The sequence below is a fragment of the Lolium rigidum genome, chromosome 4 (genome assembly GCF_022539505.1).
Source record: "Lolium rigidum isolate FL_2022 chromosome 4, APGP_CSIRO_Lrig_0.1, whole genome shotgun sequence".
NCBI lineage: Eukaryota > Viridiplantae > Streptophyta > Magnoliopsida > Poales > Poaceae > Lolium > Lolium rigidum.
In genome coordinates, this window is record NC_061511.1 from 162,008,159 (window position 1) to 162,027,953 (window position 19,795).

The following is a 19,795-nucleotide window of genomic DNA, read 5'->3' on the forward strand; positions in this document are numbered from 1 at the left end:
GGCATGATGTTGACTGCCGCTCCGGTGTCCACCAGCATCTTGTTGACAGGCTGCCCATTGATGTAACCTCGCAAGTACAGGGCCTTCAGATGCCTGTAGCTTCTTTCTCGTGGCTTCTCAAAGATGACCGGCCGTGGGCCGCAGTCAAGTTGTGCCACATGTGCTTTGTCTAATCCTGGAGCACTAAACTCCGTTGGAAGGATGAACACCATGTTTGTGCCAGCCGATGTCTCATCATCGGCTTTCTTTTGTCTGGGGCGCCACTCTTTCCTTTGTGGCCGACCTTCTTCGTCCGGGGTTCGCTGAATTTTAGCGGCCGGATCAGGCCGCGCCTTCCTCAACGTGTGCAGGTATAACCTTTCGGCTTCCTCCAACCCACGTAGTCGCTGAACCCTACGCTTTTGGGAACGGGCCGAGCCCATCGGGGCACCACCTTGGCCGATGATACTTGTCTTCTTCATCATCGTCCTCTAGTTCCTCGAGATCTTCTACCCGAGGGGACTCGGCGTGCTTGTTCCGAGGCGGGAGAGGCCCTAGACGTTTGAACACGGACACGTTAGTCGCATCCTTCTTCTTTTGTCTACATTCGGACGGTTGCCGATTGTAGGCAATCGGCTCATTCCTGAATCCCAGCAGTGTCCGAAGAAGGGGCAGTCCCCAGTGCCTATCCACGTCGTCTTGCTCTCTCGACTTTTCCTTGGCGTGGCGCTCATATCTCTCCTCGTCGCGATCATGCCGACGGTGTCTCCTGGCGTCCCTAGCCAGACGATCTCTTTCATCATCGTCGTTGTATCGCCGGCGTTGGTCATATTGACCCACATACTTGTTGAGGAGGTGATCAGAGAGAGGTCGTTGATATCTTACGTTCCTCACTTCTCCCTCTGTGATGTAGCGCTTGCCATCGTGACGGAGCCGATCGCGTGGAGCGGCTCCCTCTGTGTCCTTGCTATGAGAGCAGCTGCCCTCATCTCCGTCCTTACCAGAGTGGTGCCCAGGCCCTACCATGTTGATATTGCACGAGAATCCTGGCTGGCACCCTCCATGGTAAGTGCACTCCACCATGTTAACGGCGGGGAAGGGGTGTGTGTCGACCTTCATGGCGTACTCGGCTGAAAATTAGACGCCCTTGTTCTATCGCCATTTGGACCTGCCGACGCCACACCCTGCGGTCGTTGGTGGCGTGGGTGAACGTGTTATGCCACTTGCAGTATGGCTTTCCGTTCAGCTCCTGCGCCGTGGGGATCTTGTGGCCTTCGGGTAACTTTAGCTGCTTCTCCTTGAGTAAGAGGTCGAAAATCTGCTCAGCTTTGGTCACGTCGAAGTCAACCCCTTTTGGAGGACTTTGTGGCTTAACCCATTTACAGGACACGGGGCTTGCCCCCCGAGTCCATTCAGCCACTGCTACCTCTTGATTTCCCGCAGCACCTTCATCTTCATCTGCCTCAACCAGGACCACCGCATGCTTGAATTTATCCTGGTAGACATCTGGGTGGCGCTGTTCATATGCTGACAGCTTCTGCACCATGTGCGCCAGTGAAGGGTAGTCTGCTTGGGAGGCCACGTCCTTGATCGATGATGAGAGACCCACCACCGCCAACTCGACTGCTTCTTTTTCAGTCACATGAACCGAATAGCATCGGTTCCTAATGGTCCTGAAGCGCTGGACGTATTCTGACACTGTTTCCCCGCGCTTCTGTCGTACTTGTGCTAGATCGGCAATGCCTGCCTCGGAAGCCTCTGAGTGATACTGTACGTGGAACTGCTCTTCCAACTGCTTCCAAGTCCGGATTGAATCTGGTGGCAGCGATGTGTACCACCCGAAAGCCGATCCTGTGAGGGACTGTGCGAAGAACCTCACACGCAGCTCGTCTGATGCTGAGATCATGCCCAGCTGTGCCAAATATCGGCTCACATGCTCGATGGAGCTGGAACCATCTGATCCATTAAACTTGGTGAAATCAGGGAGCCGATATTTGGGTGGTAGTGGGATCAACTCGTACTCGTTGGGGTACGGCTTGGAATAGCCGATTGTCCTCCTTTTCGGCACCATGCCGAACTGGTCTCTCAGGATTGTACTGATTTGATCCGCGGTGATGGCTGCAGGCGTCGAACTCTGAAGATTCGCCGGGGTGGCATACTTAGCCAGCCATGCTTGTTTTTCCAGCTCTGAGCCAACTGCAGGAGCTGAGCTCTGGAGGTTTGTCGGAGTGGCATACTTAGCTAGCCACGTCTGCTTCTCAAGATCTGTTCCCGAAGTTCCTCCTGCTGTTCCGGAAGTCCCTGCTGTTGCAGCCTCGGTTCGAGAGTGCCCGAGTCATCGCGGTCCGGCACGTATGCGCACGTGTATCCGTGAGGGATCTCCTTAGGCGCCTCATGCAAGAATTGGTAGTCACTAGGGTCACCACCGATCTTGTAGACGACGTATGCCGATGAACTCGGCACTTCGGTGCTGCCAACGCGAACGGCAGCGGTGGACGGGACCGGAGTGGCACCTCTCCTTGGTAAGTCCCCAGAGCTGGTCCTGACGGAGAATACTGACGGCTCATGATTTCCTGGATCACGCGCAGAGCGACACGCTCCAAAGTGTTCACCAGGCTCTCAGAATGGCGGTGCAGCGAATGAGCCACCATGAAGTTAATCTCTTGACGCAGCGACCTGGTGCGTTCTTCTGACGGGGTGGACAGGTCCACTCCATCGAGCGCGCCTCTAGGTGAGAACCCTTTCCACCTGATGCCATGTGAGCGGGTTCTGTGAAAAGAGCCGATGAGGTCGGCTTCGAGGACTGCTTTGATCTCGTCATGCTTCTTCTTGAGCTCCTCGGTCAGCTCCTCGTACTTGACTGGAGTGCCTTCCGCCATCTCAGATGTAGATGGCGATGCGGTTGATGTTGAAGATTGTCCCACCGGGCGTGCCAGAATGTGTTGCGGTCAGAAACCCACCGGCGAGCAGCGACGGGCAACACTATAGAGCCGGGAGGCTCCCAGGACTGCGGCTGGCCCCTGGTCCCTCCGAGCGACGGCCCGCAAAGCCTTCGGCACGCACGTCCGATGCCGATGCAAGGGCGTGCCACCTGATCTATACCTGGTCGGGAAGGTGTTGGATGTGCCTCGCTTAGTTTCCCGCATGGCATACACGTAAACATTAAATACGAGCCTCGATCGGCTCTCGGGTTGTCCCGTGAATCGGCTCAAGGAGCCGATCCACCCATGATGCGTACGAGGTGTACGATCGGATGGTGGTCCCGCTTGATCAAAACAAAGCTAAAACGACCTACTACGATTTAGGGTTTTCACCGCATAATCGGAACATCCTACTCGTGATTGAGCTCGGCGGCCACGCACGGTGATCGTAAACCGACCCTAGACAAGGCCTAAAAACCAACACGAAGTTGATCCTCGGAACATCCTGTCTAGGGCTAGCAAACTACACCCTACGCGCCACTTGGATCCTTCAACCCGTTTGTAAGGCCTACCCATGCGGATATTAAACTAATCCTTGAAGAACAAGGAGCAACCATAACGGATCGGATCTACTAAATAATGATCAAGCGGGGTGCCGCCCTTACACCCAAGATAGGTGTAAGGGCGGCTAGATGTCTAAGGGTCGCACGACGATAGCATATGATACGATGAACAATGCTAACCCTAAAACACCTATGATAACTACGTTGCTCGCCATCAAAAAGGCTTCAGCACGAGCAACGCATGAACAACGAATAAATGTGTACTGCCTAGATCGCAAGATGTGATCTAGGCAGCATGATGCTTACCCGGAAGAAACCCTCGAGACAAGGGAGTTGGCGATGCGCCTAGATTGGTTTGTGGTGAACGTGGTTGTTGTTTATTTCATAAACCCTAGATACATATTTATAGTCCGTAGACTTTCTAACGTGGGAATAATCCCAACCGGGCACGAGCCCAAACTCTGTCTAATCGACACGTATCCTACTATATTACAGATACACGGGCAAACTAGCCCAAACTTTGCATATAAGGCTGATTCATGTATTTCTTCTATGTATATTCTTCAAGCCCATCTTCAATCGCGGCCCACCTCTGATCCGGTCAAATTCTGGTGATAACAGAGAGTGACCCCGCAATAACATAACTTTGAGTATGCATATGTGCATCCGCCTTATTACAAAAGAAAGAAGAAAAATAAAATTAACGCGACAATTGTCATGTCGTAGAGATCATGGCACACCTCAACAATCGTTGCTAATATCCCTCTTGGAAACACAATGGAAGATCAATGAGGTCGACTATTAAGGAGGTGAATATGCGATGTTGCCAATTTAATGAAAGTTAATTTACTTTCACAAGTTAAAACATCCTAAGCATGCAAACTACAAATGTAAACTTGAAGTTAGATTGCAAGAAAAGAACACACCTAGAGATAGAGAATAAAAAATAATATTTATCCTCCATGTTCAGATTGTTGGTGTTGTCCTGTGTCCTAGATGGAGGAGGCTCAAACACAAAGTCCTAGGCATACAAAGTCCCGGTTACATAGACCTACATATCCCTCCTTGAGCAACCACACCAAGTCTGTGCCCAATCACTAAGGGTAGATCTTCATATGTAGTAGGCGATCTGCGTCCGTCGCAAACTCTTGTTTCCTTCACAATCATCATGAAGGTTTCGAATTGACACCTAGCCGTCTAGAGGCGCACATCCTCCAAAATTAAACAACACTTGGGTAGCACTTGGATCTTGGAGCCCTTGCAAATATTCAGAAATAAGTTCTCTCAAAACACCATAGAAGCCAAAGAATTTGAGTGGATAATATGGAGTATGTGCAAAGGATTGGAAGGTGATGCTCTAAGCTCACCCAAGGTTTTTTTTTCCCTTTTGACCTCCATCACCTTTCCCCGCGATGTGGAGGGGTATATATAGGAAAAGGTGAAATTTCGAGCATTATAGGAATAAGTGGTAGTTCTGGATGGTGAAACCCGACAACAACAGACTAGTTCAAAATTTGAATAACTGAGTGGGTAAGGTATATTCTGGAGGAATTGACACAATATCGGTGGTACCGGCTTGACTAGAAGACCTAAAAACGAGCATCACCTAGATGCACTTGGGGAGAGCACAAAAATGTTCCGGTTCATAACAACAAGTTTTTGTCGTTTGAAAGGTTATGTGCTCGGAAGTTACGGGTGAGATAAGAGCATAGATTATGGACCTAACACAACATAATCTAAAAAGAGTTAGACGAAAAAATGTTAAGTCCTTGCTTGGAGGTAAGTGTCGGATCTGTATAGTAAACTTCTTAGACTATGAAAACACTCCACTTGCCAGTTCTGGGCATGTACCAATTCAGCACTATCGGCTGGAACAGAAATTATGAAAAATGATTTTTCCTACCACACTCTCAATCTCACTATTGGTAACTCTTTGTCTGTTGAAAAAAATTGGAGCCTTGAGTTATCTGTCTATCTCAGGCAGTCAATTCCAAACATGTTAGAAGTACTCCGAGACGGAGAGAGATAGAAAGTAGTGAGGAGCTAGCTTGTTGGAAGAGCCTGGGCATTCTCTATTGCGGTCCCGACACCATCAACAAGTCTTTGCCAAAGTAAAATGCAAGTTGAATCTTCACACCCTTCTATAATTTCAACTGAGCATTGCTAACGGAGCACGGGTAGCGGTATTGAGTGACAGAGAGTGAGAGAGGTGGCCGTGCCACTAATAAAAACCCACATACACTACAGTAATTGCTATGCTAACCAAACGAATGGACATGAGAAGAATAAGCGCTTAATTGTTAATTTCTTCTACACCCGCTTGCATCAATTGTTGCGAGGCTAGGGCTAAAACCGAGCTAATGAACATGAGAAGAAATATTATTTAGTAAATAGTTGCGAGAGTTTTGTTTTGTCAAAAATGCCTTGTGACTCAAATATTTCGGTGACATATTTGTGCCATTTTCTGATATGTGTACCGTTTTAGATTTACTGTATCAAATGCTTCAAATGTTTTTTTTTTGAGAATTGCTCTGCATTCATATCACGGAAAGATATTGTTGACCCTTATAATCACAGAGAAACGCAAACACAAAGGACCAAGAACACCTAGAACACCCTAAGACCATCATAATCCATGAAGATCTCCAGAGCCCTATGTCATTATCCCATAATCTAGCGCTGAGAGGGCATGGACACCAATCCAACACGCCTGTAGCAGCCGTCGCCATCTTTGGCTTTGAGTACCGCGAAAAGTGTCCTTTCCGGAACGAAGGAAACTCGACTCAACCCACCGGTCCAGCACCGCGGCCGGGCCATCCGCCCGGGCAAACCAGGAACTCCCTCCAGCATCAGCGCCGAGGAAGAAGAAAAACAGCAGCAGCAAATCATACCGACAAGGAGGAAGAAGGGTCTTTCTCCCACCAGCAGAACGCTCGACCATCTGGCCGATTTTGGCGTCGACACGTCGGACCGCCTCCTTCCCTCGCCACCAAGGCCGGCCGGAAGAAACTGCAAAACGTGACAGCCGCAAACCACCAGAAGAACACAAACCCTAAAAAGGAAGACAGTGGCGCCATCTCCTTCCCCTCCCTCGCCACCACGGCCGGCCGAGGAGAAGTCAACAGCATCAGCACTCCTCCGACTCCAGAACAGACTCCGTAAACTCCACGGCAAGGTCAAATTTCGACCGTGCCCGGGGAAACCACCCTCCCCCGATCCGCATATCTGAGAGGAAACCAGGCCAGCAGCTCGCCAGCACCGCCACAAGTGGCCTTGCCGAGATGGGGATCGAGCTCCAGCATCCTGCGACGTCGCCTCCACCATCTCGACGCCGTCCCAGTACACCACACGAAGACTAGGCCGGGTGCTTCCCGGCGCAGCAAAGGAAGACCCCCCCCCCCCCCCGCCGCCATGCCCCCGGGGCTTTGCCCGGCGGCGCCACCGGCGGCAGCGGCGGGAGGAGGAGCTGCGGTGGGGGCTAGGGTTGGGGGTCGTGCGGGAGGAGTTCTGCACGCTCCTAATGGGATTGCTGCTTCAAATGTATCTTCAGAAAGCATAAGATTTGACAACTTGGACACGCATATTTTCCCTTGTTTCTCTGTCCAATATATTTAGAATATTCGATCAAAGATTACTAATGATCCAGCCCATCAATACCATGGTTGACTATCCCCTAATTTCATACACGCAAACATAATCTTGCGATGATTTCTTAAGACAGACACTACCATCCCACGACCAATAAAATAAGGGAAGGAAATGCTAATTACCCCTATGGCATGACCACCTTCCATGACCAGGAAAACATACCATACCCTTAGTCGCTCACCATTGCCTCTTCGTCCCTCTGTGTGCTTTTGCCATTGTTGGACGATCACCTCTCAGAGCAGAGAGAAAGTTTAGACTACAGGAACACTTGGAGAGAGACAAGATCTTCGTCTTCCAATGCATATGGCAAGGACAAGGAGATCATTGGTTTAGGATCAAATCAGGAGCACGAAAAATCAGGAGCACAAAAGGTAGCTTTCATCCCCCCTTTGATTTCCTTACTAATTTGCATCCAACAGTCGAGAAGAATGCGTGGTGGATTTACAAAAAAGCTGTGCTTGTTTTCTTCCAATGCACTTTGTTGCATCTAAAGAAGATTCAAAAGCAAAAGCATTTGCAGATTTAGTGTTCCTCTTTCTTGCGATCTGCATGACATGATGAAGTAGTTATGAATTCGTATGGAGTCACCTACCAAGCAGCAAATTAAGCAGCTAAACAAACAAGAATTTCTCAGATTTCGAGAAATGTGCCTAAATTAACGCACAGGAGTTCAAATTTTTGCTTTGTTCTCTCATTTCGATGGATTTGTCGTGTCATTTGCGAGAATTCACCGGGAACCTTTCCTTATAAAGCAGGACCAGTTGCTATATTACACGAAGGAGAAGGAAGAAAGCCAAGAAATAACCAAACAGCTGGCCGCCATGGCCAACATCAGCAGCAGCCCGTCGGTCTCGGTATCCGACGAGAGCTTGGAGGCGGACGCGAGGTGCTGCTCGTCATCGTCGACGGCGCCGAGCCTGCTCGACACGGTCGACTTCAGCCGCAGCCCCTCCGACGTGTCCACTTTCTCCGAGCACAGTGTTGACCTCAGCGGGCCCTTCGGCACGGCCGCCGTGTCCAAGCTGATCGGCGGCCGCGGCTCCCCCGCGCTCAGCCGGCTGAGCATGAAGCCCCGCGCCGACGTGCTCGACAGGCGCGGAACGGAGGACGAGATTGAGCTGGTGAAGGAGAGGTTCTCGAAGCTTCTGCTGGGCGAGGACATGTCAGGGGGCGGCAAGGGCGTGTGCACCGCCGTGGCCATCTCCAACGCCATTACCAACCTCTACGCGACGGTGTTCGGGAACTGCCACAAGCTGGAGCCGCTGCCTGTCGGGAAGAAGACGATGTGGCGGAGGGAGATGGACTGCCTCCTCGCCGTCTGCGACTACATCGTCGAGTTCTACCCCTCCTCGCAGTCGCTCTCCGACGGCACCCGCGTCGAGGTCATGGCCACCAGGCCGAGATCCGACATCTACATCAATCTCCCCGCCCTCGAGAAGCTCGACGCCATGCTCATCGTAATTACTCACAACTCCTTCCATCAGTCGATCTTTCTTTCTTCTGACAAATTAATGGTGACCATCTTTCTTTCATTGTTCTGATCAATGCCAACAAAATTTGCGTTCGTGCGTGCAGGAGATCATGGACAGCTTCCAGAAAGCAGAGTTCTGGTACGCGGACGCCGGGACGAGATCGTTCGGGTCGGTGACGTCCTCTTCGTCTCCGTCGTCATCGTTCCGGCGGTCGACGGCGACCCACCGGAACGAGGACAAGTGGTGGATGCCGGTGCCGTGCGTCCCGGACGGCGGCCTGTCCGTGAAGGCGCGGAAGGAGCTCCGGCAGAAGCGCGACTGCGCCAACCAGATCCACAAGGCCGCCGTGGCCATCAACAGCGGCGTGCTGAGCGACATGGAGGTGCCGGAGTCGTTCATGGCGCTGCTCCCGAAGAGCGGGAGGGCGAGCGTGGGGGACTCGGTGTACCGCGCCATGCACGGGTCCGACAAGTTTTCGCCGGAATACCTGCTGGACTGCGTGGACGTGTCATCGGAGCACGAGGCGCTGGCGTTGGCCGACCGGGTGGAGGCGGCCATGTACGTGTGGCGGCGCAAGGCGACCGCGAGCCACGGCGGCAACAGGTCGGCGCAGTGGAGCAAGGTCAAGGAGCTGGCCGCGGCCGCCGACGACGGCGGCGAAGGCGGCAAGAACGTGGCGCTGGCGAGCAGGGCCGAGAGCCTCCTGCTCTGCATCAAGCACCGCTTCCCTGGCCTCTCGCAGACCACCCTCGACACCAGCAAGATCCAGTTCAACAAGGTAACTGCTTAAAACAACAACAGAGCATTGCATTCTATTCTGAATCTGACATGGTCATTTTGTTCTGAACTTACATGATCATTTTGTATCTGAATTTGACATGATCATCGCATACTTGATCATCATGTAACACGAAATATACTTTTTCCTGATAGAGTGAGATGGATCATTTTGTGCGTGTAGGATGTTGGGCAGGCGATCCTGGAGAGCTACTCAAGGGTGCTGGAGAGCTTGGCGTTCAACGTCGTCTCGTGGACAGAAGAGGTTCTTTTTGCCGACAAGAACGCCAGGAAATAGCGAGCGATAAACCTGACGGATTCTCCCAGAGCATGCCCCCTAAGAGCGAAATGTGTTTTTCGCGTTTCCCAACTCTTTCTGATGCTGGAGTTGAGGGAAATAGGCTAGGATGATCTCACGGTAGCTTTTTTACTGTAAGGTTTCTACTGACGTAGTGAAGGATTTGTAAGATTTGTCTTGCAAAGAATATAAGCAGGGTGTGTGTGACCAACAGTGAGTCTTGTGTGTATGACAACTAACAAACTAGCAAGTACTTTGTTTTCGAGAAATTCGCTCTGGAGCTCGGGCTAGAGTTGGTTCGATTTTCTTGAAAACTCTGAAAACGGTATTTCAAAGTTCCAAACTATTCTGAACACAAATCTGGATGTAGGTAAGTATGTATCCTACAAGCGTGTAAAGTTTCAGTACTCTGGGCGCCATGAAAATGGCTTTTTGAAATGTGTACCGTTCTTTTGTTTGAAAATGTGTACCGTTCATCGTACTCAGATCCACACTTTTATTATTTTGTGTAGCCCAGAGCGTAATATATTTTGTATTAGAACTTTACACGCATGTAGTATACATCCTTAACTCATCAAGATTTTTTCTTATTCTTTCGAAACTTTTTAATGCAGTTTTCAAATATAAAAAAAGCTACATGTAGCCCAAGCTCACGATGCTGCACTCATTTCCCCCCTCTTATTCCAGCTCCTAACCAGCTTATAATTGGCCCTCTTTCTTGCTTATCGAGCTTGGTATTCATGCAGGCATGTTGTTAATACATGCGGCGCACATCAAAAACAAACCTTACACTAACAAAATCTTCAGACAAATTCAACATCATCCAACCTAGCTCTAGAAAAAACATCCGCCTTAGTTGACCCTTTTATTTATCAAATTCAAACTTAAGTACCGCGATAACATCAGAAAAGTCAGTGATCAAATGCACTGCACTTCACGCACATATGTAGTTGATAGACCCTTTGAGTAACAGCAAATCCAGGTAAGTGCACATGTTTATCCAAGGAAACAAAGTTTACTTTACTGAAGATGCAGCAGTATCTCATAAAGAAGATGTAGTGGCATTCGATCTGTCATATATGGTAACTTTTACACTGTGTTATTCTTGAAAAACTTCTACACATGTACACACAAATACAGAAAAATTATACATCATGTGTGATCACCTCTGATCACAATGGAAAAAAATTAAAAAAATTGCAAGGCCTGCAGACTGCTGTGCATTTTAGCTGTCCAAGAGGCATGGCTGTGACAGGTTGTCCAAACTTCATCCAGGCAAACTGCACAGCTGGGAGATTTGCAGGTTGAAACTTTAGCTGTCATGGACCAGAAAAAGTTCCTCTGCAGTTAGAACTTCGACGAGCAAAACATCGTCAAAATTCACAATCACATGATACTTGCATAGGCCAAACAAAACAGCCCATGTTATTCTGCCGTGTAAAATGTGTTATTGTCAGCACAAAAACCTCTACAGTTATACCTAATGTATATACTCATCGCAGAGCACCGTTGACAAGGGATCTGATCAGATGTTCAAATCCACAAGTCAAAAACAGCCTCGTCAATTAACTCATCTAATACAAACTCCCATATCTCCACAACAATTCCTTCAGTTTTCGATCGAATGTCCATCCATGTCCGAACCTCCAAATCCATTTTAATCGTGTGATCTAATGTACTTGGAAAACTATGCCGGAGACCATTCTCAACATATTTCTCAACTTCTGAGATGAGGTTTTCTCCCATTGGAGGTGCCCTTATGTCGTGTTTGAGAAACGACAACCTAAAATATCTATCTTGGATCTCTGTCAGAGCTTCACAGATACAGTCAAACAGAATCTTCAGATCATCTATTTGACCACCTTCATTCGGTAATTCTTCCAACATGCAAGGGCTGATTAATTCGTCCTCTAGATACCATACCTCTAAATTCTCTTCATCACATAATTCTGAGAGCTCCAAAACCAACTTTATGTAATCTAACCGGACATTCTTGTCCTCCCAAAAGACCTTTAAATCTGATTCATTATCTGGGAAGTACAGGGCTCCACGCAAATCTTCACACAGATCACCTGTATGTCACAAAATGGTGAAGTCATACAGATTGATCAGAAAAGATTATATTTACAGGGAAGGTGGAAAAGGTTATATTAATTTATGTAAATTGGGCTCACATTGTTTAATGGTTTCGCATTCAATATCAGCAACATCTTCATAGAATGAATCGAGAACAGATATTGGACTGGGCTGTTCTTGCTTGTCATGGCTTAGCTCCGGGGAACAATCTGATATAAATTTGGTTGATGCTCTTGGTTCGGGTGTTTCTGGTTCTTGCTGCTCCAATTCAACAATGCTCTCAGGATAGCTCAACAACATGTGAGCAGGTTCTTTTCCTTGTTCTGCTTCCTCTAATATATCCTATAAATGAAGCATACGTCAGATAAATAATAATGCAACGAAAAGATGAAACGACGCTAGCATTTTTTGGGGGAGCTTACTGGCTGTGGGTTGCCTCTGTATTGTTCTGCTGGGATGAGTTGTGCGTTGCACATTGTTTCAGAACAGTCCATTTTGTCAATTCCTCCAACAGTTAAGGTGTCTACCACATCAGTACCATCTATTTGTCCTGCACATGATTCTAGAGTTATTTGTGTTTAAAGATAAAAAAAACTTACCACTCAGTTCACGCTAATTCATGCGAAGGTTACCTTCTCGTGGTTCTTCTTCCATGCTACATTTGTCCTGAACAGCCACCTGATCATCACCTGCACTAGTACACTGTGCAGTGCTGCTCCCTGAGTCATCCAATGATTGGCTCATCTCTTGTGTGGATTCTTCTCCATCAACAATGGGTACAAGGCAAGCATCTGTCTCTTCAAGTGTGAGATCAATGTGGCATTCTCCACTAGGTCTACTCCTAGGAGATGACACATCGCAGTGGGGGAGCAAAAGCATTCCTTCCAAGGATTTTGAGACCTGGGCTGATGGATAGTTGCTGGACATATCATTATCCTTTAGCATATCCGTTAAATGCTTCTTGGCCTCCTTGTAGAAAATAGAAGTATCTTGTGATGCTACTATATGATCACTGACTTGAGTCTCACTGCCATTTTGTTGCTTTTGCTTGCTGCTGGTTGAAGGCCTGACGATGTCGTTCTTAAAATTTGATGCAGATTTGTCTGCCAAGTTCCCTTGGGTGTGATTACCAGAATCCTTCTTAGTTGCAATCATGGAATGCCATCGTGAAACTCTTTGAAGGTCATCGACAGGTACCGCATTTCTTTCTCTTCTCTCGCCAGTCACAATTCTGAATCTCCTCCTGACTTCCTTGATTGAAAATTTTGAACTCTCTCTCCCACTGTACTCTGGAGTTTGAGACGTACTAGGTTGCTGATTTAAATACCTTGCACTGGTTGTGAGTGTCTGATCAATCCCTTTTCCTGGATTTGGCTTTAGAATAACTATTTTGCTAACAGGCTGTGATCTGTTGGTTCCTTCTGGCAACATCTGCTTTCTTTTTGACCAATCCTTCCTCCAGAAGAACATATGTTTGCTCTCCTTAGCATGTGGCTGTGCAGACAAGTCATGATTATTTGAGCCTCTTTTCTCTTCCAGGCAATTAGTTTCTCCAAGAATTTTATTGGGCTCTAACTTGGTTGTCAATCTACTGTTTTGGTGGTTTCTGATATTTTCCAGCATATGTGAATTTGGCTTCTGAAGCAGCTTCAGGAAAAGTTCCTTGTTTGAACCCATTATCTCCAATGCATCCTTGAATTCTTTGGATTGGACTGCTCTACTGCTAGAAATGTCATTATCCTCCAGTAGCTTTTCTCCCTTGCTCTCTTGTGATTGCTCATGATCAATATTGCAATTAGAACTACTTAAATCATTGAGCCTCTTATGGATTAGGGACTTCAATGAAGGACACAATTCATTGTTACTCTTGCAGTCACCATGTGGACATTCATTATGGCACCTATAAATCTCACCTAAGAAGCTCGCCAGGGCAGATTCGAGATCATATTCAGTGTGGTTCAAGCTCTTGGAACCCTCAGAATCCACTGATCCAGAAAACTTGGACGCCAAGATGTGTGTGTCATGATTTAAGGTTCCTGTTGTGTTATTTGTATGCTCTGAGTTTCCATCTAGAGATAGATCGTTTGCCCGGTCAGCTAATCTTCTCTGAACCTCATTGTTTGGAACTGTCCTCAAAAGATTCGCATGTCCCAATTCCTCCTCCATAAGTTTTTTTACGGTTGATTTCCGTGAAGTGACATCTTCTATTTTCTGAAAAACATAAAAAGTGAAACAGTAACGCTTTAGGAAAATCGATGTTTCCTGGATGGTTGCATGATATTTGTAGAGTCTGTGGTGCAGTTAACAGTTTCAGTTACAGATAGTGTTCACTAACTATGACAGTGGATTTGCTACTGCAACTTCAATCTTCTTAGTTCATATAGAGGACTTACATCGTCTTCATCTATTTCCTCGAAATTACTAGGCATCTTCATTGCGTGCCCTCTGTCTGAGAAAAATAAAATACAATGCCCATCATCAGAATATTGTGTAATAACACTACAAGTCAAGAGAAATCTTGCTTTGGACACTGTTTGCTGAAACCATAGCATTTACTGCTTAGTAGTTCTAGATTGCGCATAAGATGCAGCGACGGATCTTCTTTAACTTAGACTAAAAATAGCACTGCGAATGAAAGACTTATCCATCCGCAGAAGTTACACTTCTAAACTGTAAATACAATTCCCTGAAGCAAGCCAGTGAAAGCAACCAAGCAAATGACCAAGAAACTTAATAGTATTAACATCTAAAGCAACCAAGAAAATGACCAAGAAACTAATAGTAATAGCATCTCTGTTGGTTTTCTTACAAGACTTGCTAACCGTTGTGTGGTTTTCCTAATAAATTCAGCGACAGCATGTGAAGTTCCAAAGTAACTTGAATCGTGTTAATTTCATAGCAGCAATGAGTCTATGATTAGTAAAGGAAATAGTTTTACCCGTGATCTCGCGGAGCTTATGCCTCCCGTTGGCCTGCTTCGCTTCCATCAAGAATCTGGGGTCACGGCGGAAATAGACCATGCGCATTAGGCCCCAGACGCACCCCACATTGGTATCATCTTGTCTCGTAGACGGCCTGTTGCTCCGTTTCCCCATTTCAGATCAATCCTTTCTTTACTGTCTCTTCTGTTGTTTTGTATACCTCTTGGATCACTGCACGTAAGGAGTACATCAAGATAAGTTACCAGCCAGATTTCCAATGGCAAAGGAAGGATATTTGTCTGAACTCTGAAGAAAAGGAAGAGAAACCGGGACTGGGAAAGCGGCAGGTATGTGATGAACCCATGAATCAATCCAACTATTCTTAAGAAAGAAAAATGAATGTTTTTTGATAAAGCTGTGCAGAACAAATCCAACTAATACAGCTGCTCAACAACTTTATCTTACAAGCTCCCATCTTCATCGTGCAAGCACGGGGGCTCACCAAACTGTCAAGAAAATTACTAAAACAAGAAAATAAACCCGCACAGCCTAACCAAATCCCAACCAACAGAAAACATGGCAGATCCCAACCAGCGCCCATACTGATCCAACAGAGATCGCGCGGCTGAACCTACCTTGATGACTCACAGATCACGGCCGGAGAGAAGCTTCAGCAGCCGTGCGCTTTCCCCCTCTCCAGCGAGTCTCTTTGCTCTCGCACCCGCACAAGAAAAAAACAGAAACAGAACCGCTCCTCACAGCATCTTCTACCAGGTCTCGGCGGCCATGTGAACAGGCGGCGGCCCTCGCTGTCGCCCGTCCTCCTTTCGGCGAGGAAGAAAGGAATCGGCGGGAGACTGCTTTCTTTCTTGGAGCGGGAATCAGCTCGCCCAATCCAAGCAGGTCAGCATCGGCTTCGGCTTTGGTTGCTTGGTGGAACGGAATGGAATGGAGTGGAATGGAGCGCACCGGACTACGGCAGCTGGGCAGGCAGCCCACCACATGCCACTTTCGGCGAGTGCGCTAGCATTTTCTCGTCTGGGAGAAAAAGGGGGAGTGGAGGTAGGCGATGGCTGCAAGCAAGCAAGTTTAGCTAACCAAAGCTGGAGACCTAACTCTGATCTGGCTCCGTGCTAAGCATGGCCTCTCAGTATTATTAGATTTGATTGATAGCGTATTAGACTTAGACAGACTGGTCTTTAAAAAGAAAGAGGATTATTGGACAGACTGCATAATAATGGTTTAATCAAGATGACGATTATTGGTGTTTGGAGACTTCAAATTTCGACAACACCACGGTGTAAACATCGTTCTGCTTTATAGTGGAATTATGACCACGTCTAGTAGTTAGGGTCGCAGTGGCGCACCCTAATAGCCAGAGTTTGATCCCTGTTAGGGATGAATTATTGTGTTATGACATGACTTTTTGTAACACCTTATTTTGATGTATGTATTTATATCTAAAATTGATGACATTTTATAACTTTTTTTTCTTACAGCAATAACTTGGAGTGGTGTATGGTTGCTGCTCTGGTGCGCTAGTTCTTTGAGGCCTTAGCACAACGTCTTCCCGTCTGTCTACTACAATAATTTCTATTACGACAAGCTTTGCATGGCTCTGGTAATAAAGGGTGAGCATAGCGAGTCACATTCAGCTAGTGCTAGTATTTGTAGTCGTCGCTAGGTGGTCTAATAATGTTTTTATAATTTTTATTACTTTTAGATCTTTTTGTACTACTATTGATAATTATTAATAGATTTCTGTAATTTTCGTAAAAAAAAAGTTGGAGTTTTTTTTAGCAAAGGGGTTTCCCCCCGATTTCTGTTAAAGAAACCATAATGTCTACAAGTTAAAGGTAGAAAGAAAGAAAGAAAAAAGGTCTAGATGATCGGACTTATTTTTCCACACTAGTTCCAGATGGACAAAGGAGCCATCTTTGTTCAGCACTAGTAAAAAAAAAGTTGGAGTGGTGTTTTATGTTTTGCCATTTTCTATCCTGTTGGGCTTTGTTACTTTGTGGCAGTCTTTTAGAGGGAAATCAGCTCCCGCTGTTGCAACATAAAAATCTGTTATAGCAGAGTAAGAAAATGTACTAATGTCAGTTCCCTAAAAAAAAGTTATGTCAGTCAACCATACAAATTTGTTCATACATATCCATACAGATATTCACCGTGTTTTAATAATTAATTCTTCTAGTGAAAGATAACTGTACTTTTTAATCTCATTGCTGTAAAATATTAAATCTTACACGGATGTTAATATCGTGTCAACACAGTGTCGGCCGATAGTTTGTTAGTCTTTATTTTTTGCAATATTTGGTAGACGCGTCTCTGAAGTCCAACGCAAAACATGTTTATCCCGTAAGAAAAGACAGGAGCGGGTGAGGTCTTTAGTGTCTGCAATCAAAAACTGGGATTCGACATTTCAAAAAAAAAAAAAAACTGGGATTCGTAGGATGCCGGACAGAGTTACCTGGTAAACAACCACCGACGGTGGTTACTGGTTTTGCGACCTTATCTGTCTCAAAACGCTAACTTTTATTCGAGAAAGAGGTGCTATCCCACTCCAATTCTCAACAAGTGGTTTATAAAGAAATAAAACGTGGCTTCTTTCTTTAGCCAGCACAATCTGTAATAATCCAATCAAACTTTGGTCATGTGGTGTACTTTGCTTTATCCATATGAAAAGAACATCTGCAAATCCTTTAGGGCTCTTTTAATTTATAGGATTTGTATAAAAATTGTGTAAAATTTAGATCATATGGGAATATCTCATACACAAGTTGTTTGACTCATAGAAACATATTCCATAGCAACTAACCGTATATGAATCTTATAGTGTAAATCCTATAAAAAGAACATTAGTGCATGCAAAATAGAAAAAAATTATTTTGCTATAATCAACCTATAGGATTCAATTAGGCATGCCATCCCAAAGATCCTGCTGCCCTATCTCGCTCTAGAGGTGCGTCTAGTGTCGTCACAGAACATGTGGAGTTGTGTCTCCGACGGATCTCCTGGGATCTAGTGTGTCCGCACTCGTGTTTGTTGGTGTGGCTACGGGTTTGGCTCTTCCGATCTACTGTTTCATCATTAGCGGTGATTGCTGTTGTTCTACTTAGGAGTTAGGTCCTTTGAGGCCTTTGCACGATGACTTACAGTCAATCTACTATAATAATTAATGAGAATTCATCAAATTTTACTGAGAATTTATGTTGTTATAGTGGAAGACAACCCTTTGTGGAGAATACACTGGTACAATAGAGAAAACAACTTTCTCGTGTTCGTAAGAAATCATCTTCTAGCTATAAAAGACAAACTTTTCTTTTTCATTCTATTTTATCTAACTAAAAGAGATCTTATGAGCCTGAAAGGATTCAATAATATAGACCAATCTACCTTCTTAATGTTTGCTTTAATTTTTTACAACTTTCATGCAAGGAAGATATATCCTACTACCTCCGTTTCAAGGAATAAGGCGCACGCATATTCCAAGATGAACTTTGACCATAAAAATTGAGTAGCAAAATCTTGATTATATGATATGTAATTAGCACCATTGGATTCGTATTGAAAAGCACTTTCTAATGATGTTAATTTCATTCAAATAATCTTTATATATTTGAAATAATTCTTGATCAAACAAAAATCACGTAAAACGAGGACGCCTTATTCCTTGAAACGGAGGTAGTAGATGGGATTGTCACCTTGCATGAAACAATCCACGAGTTACATCGCAAAAAGACGAGTGGTGTTATTCTTAGGACTGACTTCATAAAAGCCTATGATAAAGTTAAGTGGTCTTTCCTTTAGCAAACTCTCAGAATGAAAGGTTTTTCTGAAGAGTGACGAGCTCTAATTCATAACTTCAACTTTCGAGGGAGTGTCGCCATCAAAGTCAATGATGACGTTGGTAGATACTTTTAGACAAAAAAAAGTTTCAAGGCAAGGTTGATCTGCTATCTCCCATTATGTTCAATATAGTGGCAGATATGCTCGTGATCATGATAGAGCGTGCTAAACCTGATGGGCAAATTGAAGGGGGATTCCTCATCTCGTGGATGGTGGGTTATCTATCCTTCAATACGCCGATGATATGATTCTTTTTATGGAACACGACCTTGATAAAGCATGAAATATGAAACTGATTTTATCAGCTTTCGAACAACTATCAGGTCTGAAGATCAACTTCCACAAAAATGAATTGTTCTGTTTCGGTGTGGCCCAAGACGAGGCCAACCTTTATGCCGAACTTTTTGGCTATCGGTTGGGCCAGTTTCCTATCTCCTACTTAGGTATCCATATTCATTTTCGTAGACTGAAGTTGGCAGAATGGAAACGTATCGAGGAAAGATTGCAAAAACGATTAAGTAGCTAGTTGGATGGGTAAATTGCTATCCCTTGGTGGATGATTGGTACTCATTAATTCAATACTAACTAATATGGTATTGTATATGATACCATTTTCCAAATTCCTAAAGGAGTTTTGCATCGTTTGGATTATCTGTGATCAAGATTCTTTTGGCAATGGGATAGCGAGAAAAAGAAATACCGGCTAACTAAGTGGGGAGTTGTGTGTTGACCAAAGGATCAAGGAGGGGTCAGGGTTCAAGAATAGAGCTTTACTTAGTAAATGGCTGGCTAAACTGCTCATTGAGGACATGTCTGGCAAATCATTCTGAAGAGAAAGTATGTCGGCTCAAAAGCAATATCCCAGGTCTCATGGAAACCAGGAGATTCACACTTTTGGGATGGCCTTATGGCGATGAAGGGACACTTCTTCCCATTTGGTTCTTTCTCCATCATTCATGGGTCGCGGATAAGATTCTTGGAGTACAATCGGCTTGGGGATTCCTCTCTCCGAGAATAATATCTAGCCTTATATAATATTGTGTGTCATAAATAGATACCTTAGCAAAGGTTATGGATTCTTATCCACCTTCTATGACGTTCAGAAGGAATGTTACTGGACGAAGGCAAGCCTGTTGGCGTTTGGCATATGTCCATCTAACGCAAGGGTCGGATTAAATTCGCTGGAAATTCTCAGATGATTCCATGTATAAAGCCTTGATCCAATCTATGGAGCCGATATCTAATAATAAGTTTATTTGGAAGATGAAAATACCTTTAAACACTAAAG

At 45.6% G+C, this 19,795-nt stretch overlaps 2 protein-coding genes across 3 annotated transcripts; one reads left to right on the forward strand and one right to left on the reverse strand.

The window, feature by feature from the left end:
* Positions 1-7,932: 7,932 nt before the first annotated feature.
* LOC124650415 (rop guanine nucleotide exchange factor 3-like) lies at positions 7,933-9,658 on the forward strand. The gene is made up of 3 exons (XM_047189946.1): positions 7,933-8,568; positions 8,687-9,361; positions 9,545-9,658. Exons 1-3 carry the CDS (start codon positions 7,933-7,935, stop codon positions 9,656-9,658), a joined length of 1,425 nt encoding a protein of 474 aa, XP_047045902.1.
* Positions 9,659-10,698: 1,040 nt separating this feature from the next.
* Positions 10,699-15,713, reverse strand: LOC124706179. Of its 2 annotated transcripts, XM_047237834.1 has the most exons (8): positions 15,291-15,712; positions 14,673-14,886; positions 14,128-14,183; positions 12,922-13,945; positions 12,367-12,891; positions 12,157-12,284; positions 11,833-12,076; positions 10,699-11,730 (listed from the first exon to the last, which is right to left on the reverse strand). In XM_047237834.1, the coding sequence occupies exons 2-8, from the start codon at positions 14,827-14,829 to the stop codon at positions 11,192-11,194; spliced, it is 2,673 nt and encodes an 890-aa protein (XP_047093790.1). In that variant the 5' UTR covers positions 14,830-14,886; positions 15,291-15,712; the 3' UTR covers positions 10,699-11,191. The 2 variants fall into 2 exon arrangements, with proteins under 2 accessions (XP_047093790.1, XP_047093789.1); XM_047237833.1 differs by having other exon boundaries at positions 12,367-13,945; positions 15,291-15,713.
* Positions 15,714-19,795: the final 4,082 nt, after the last annotated feature.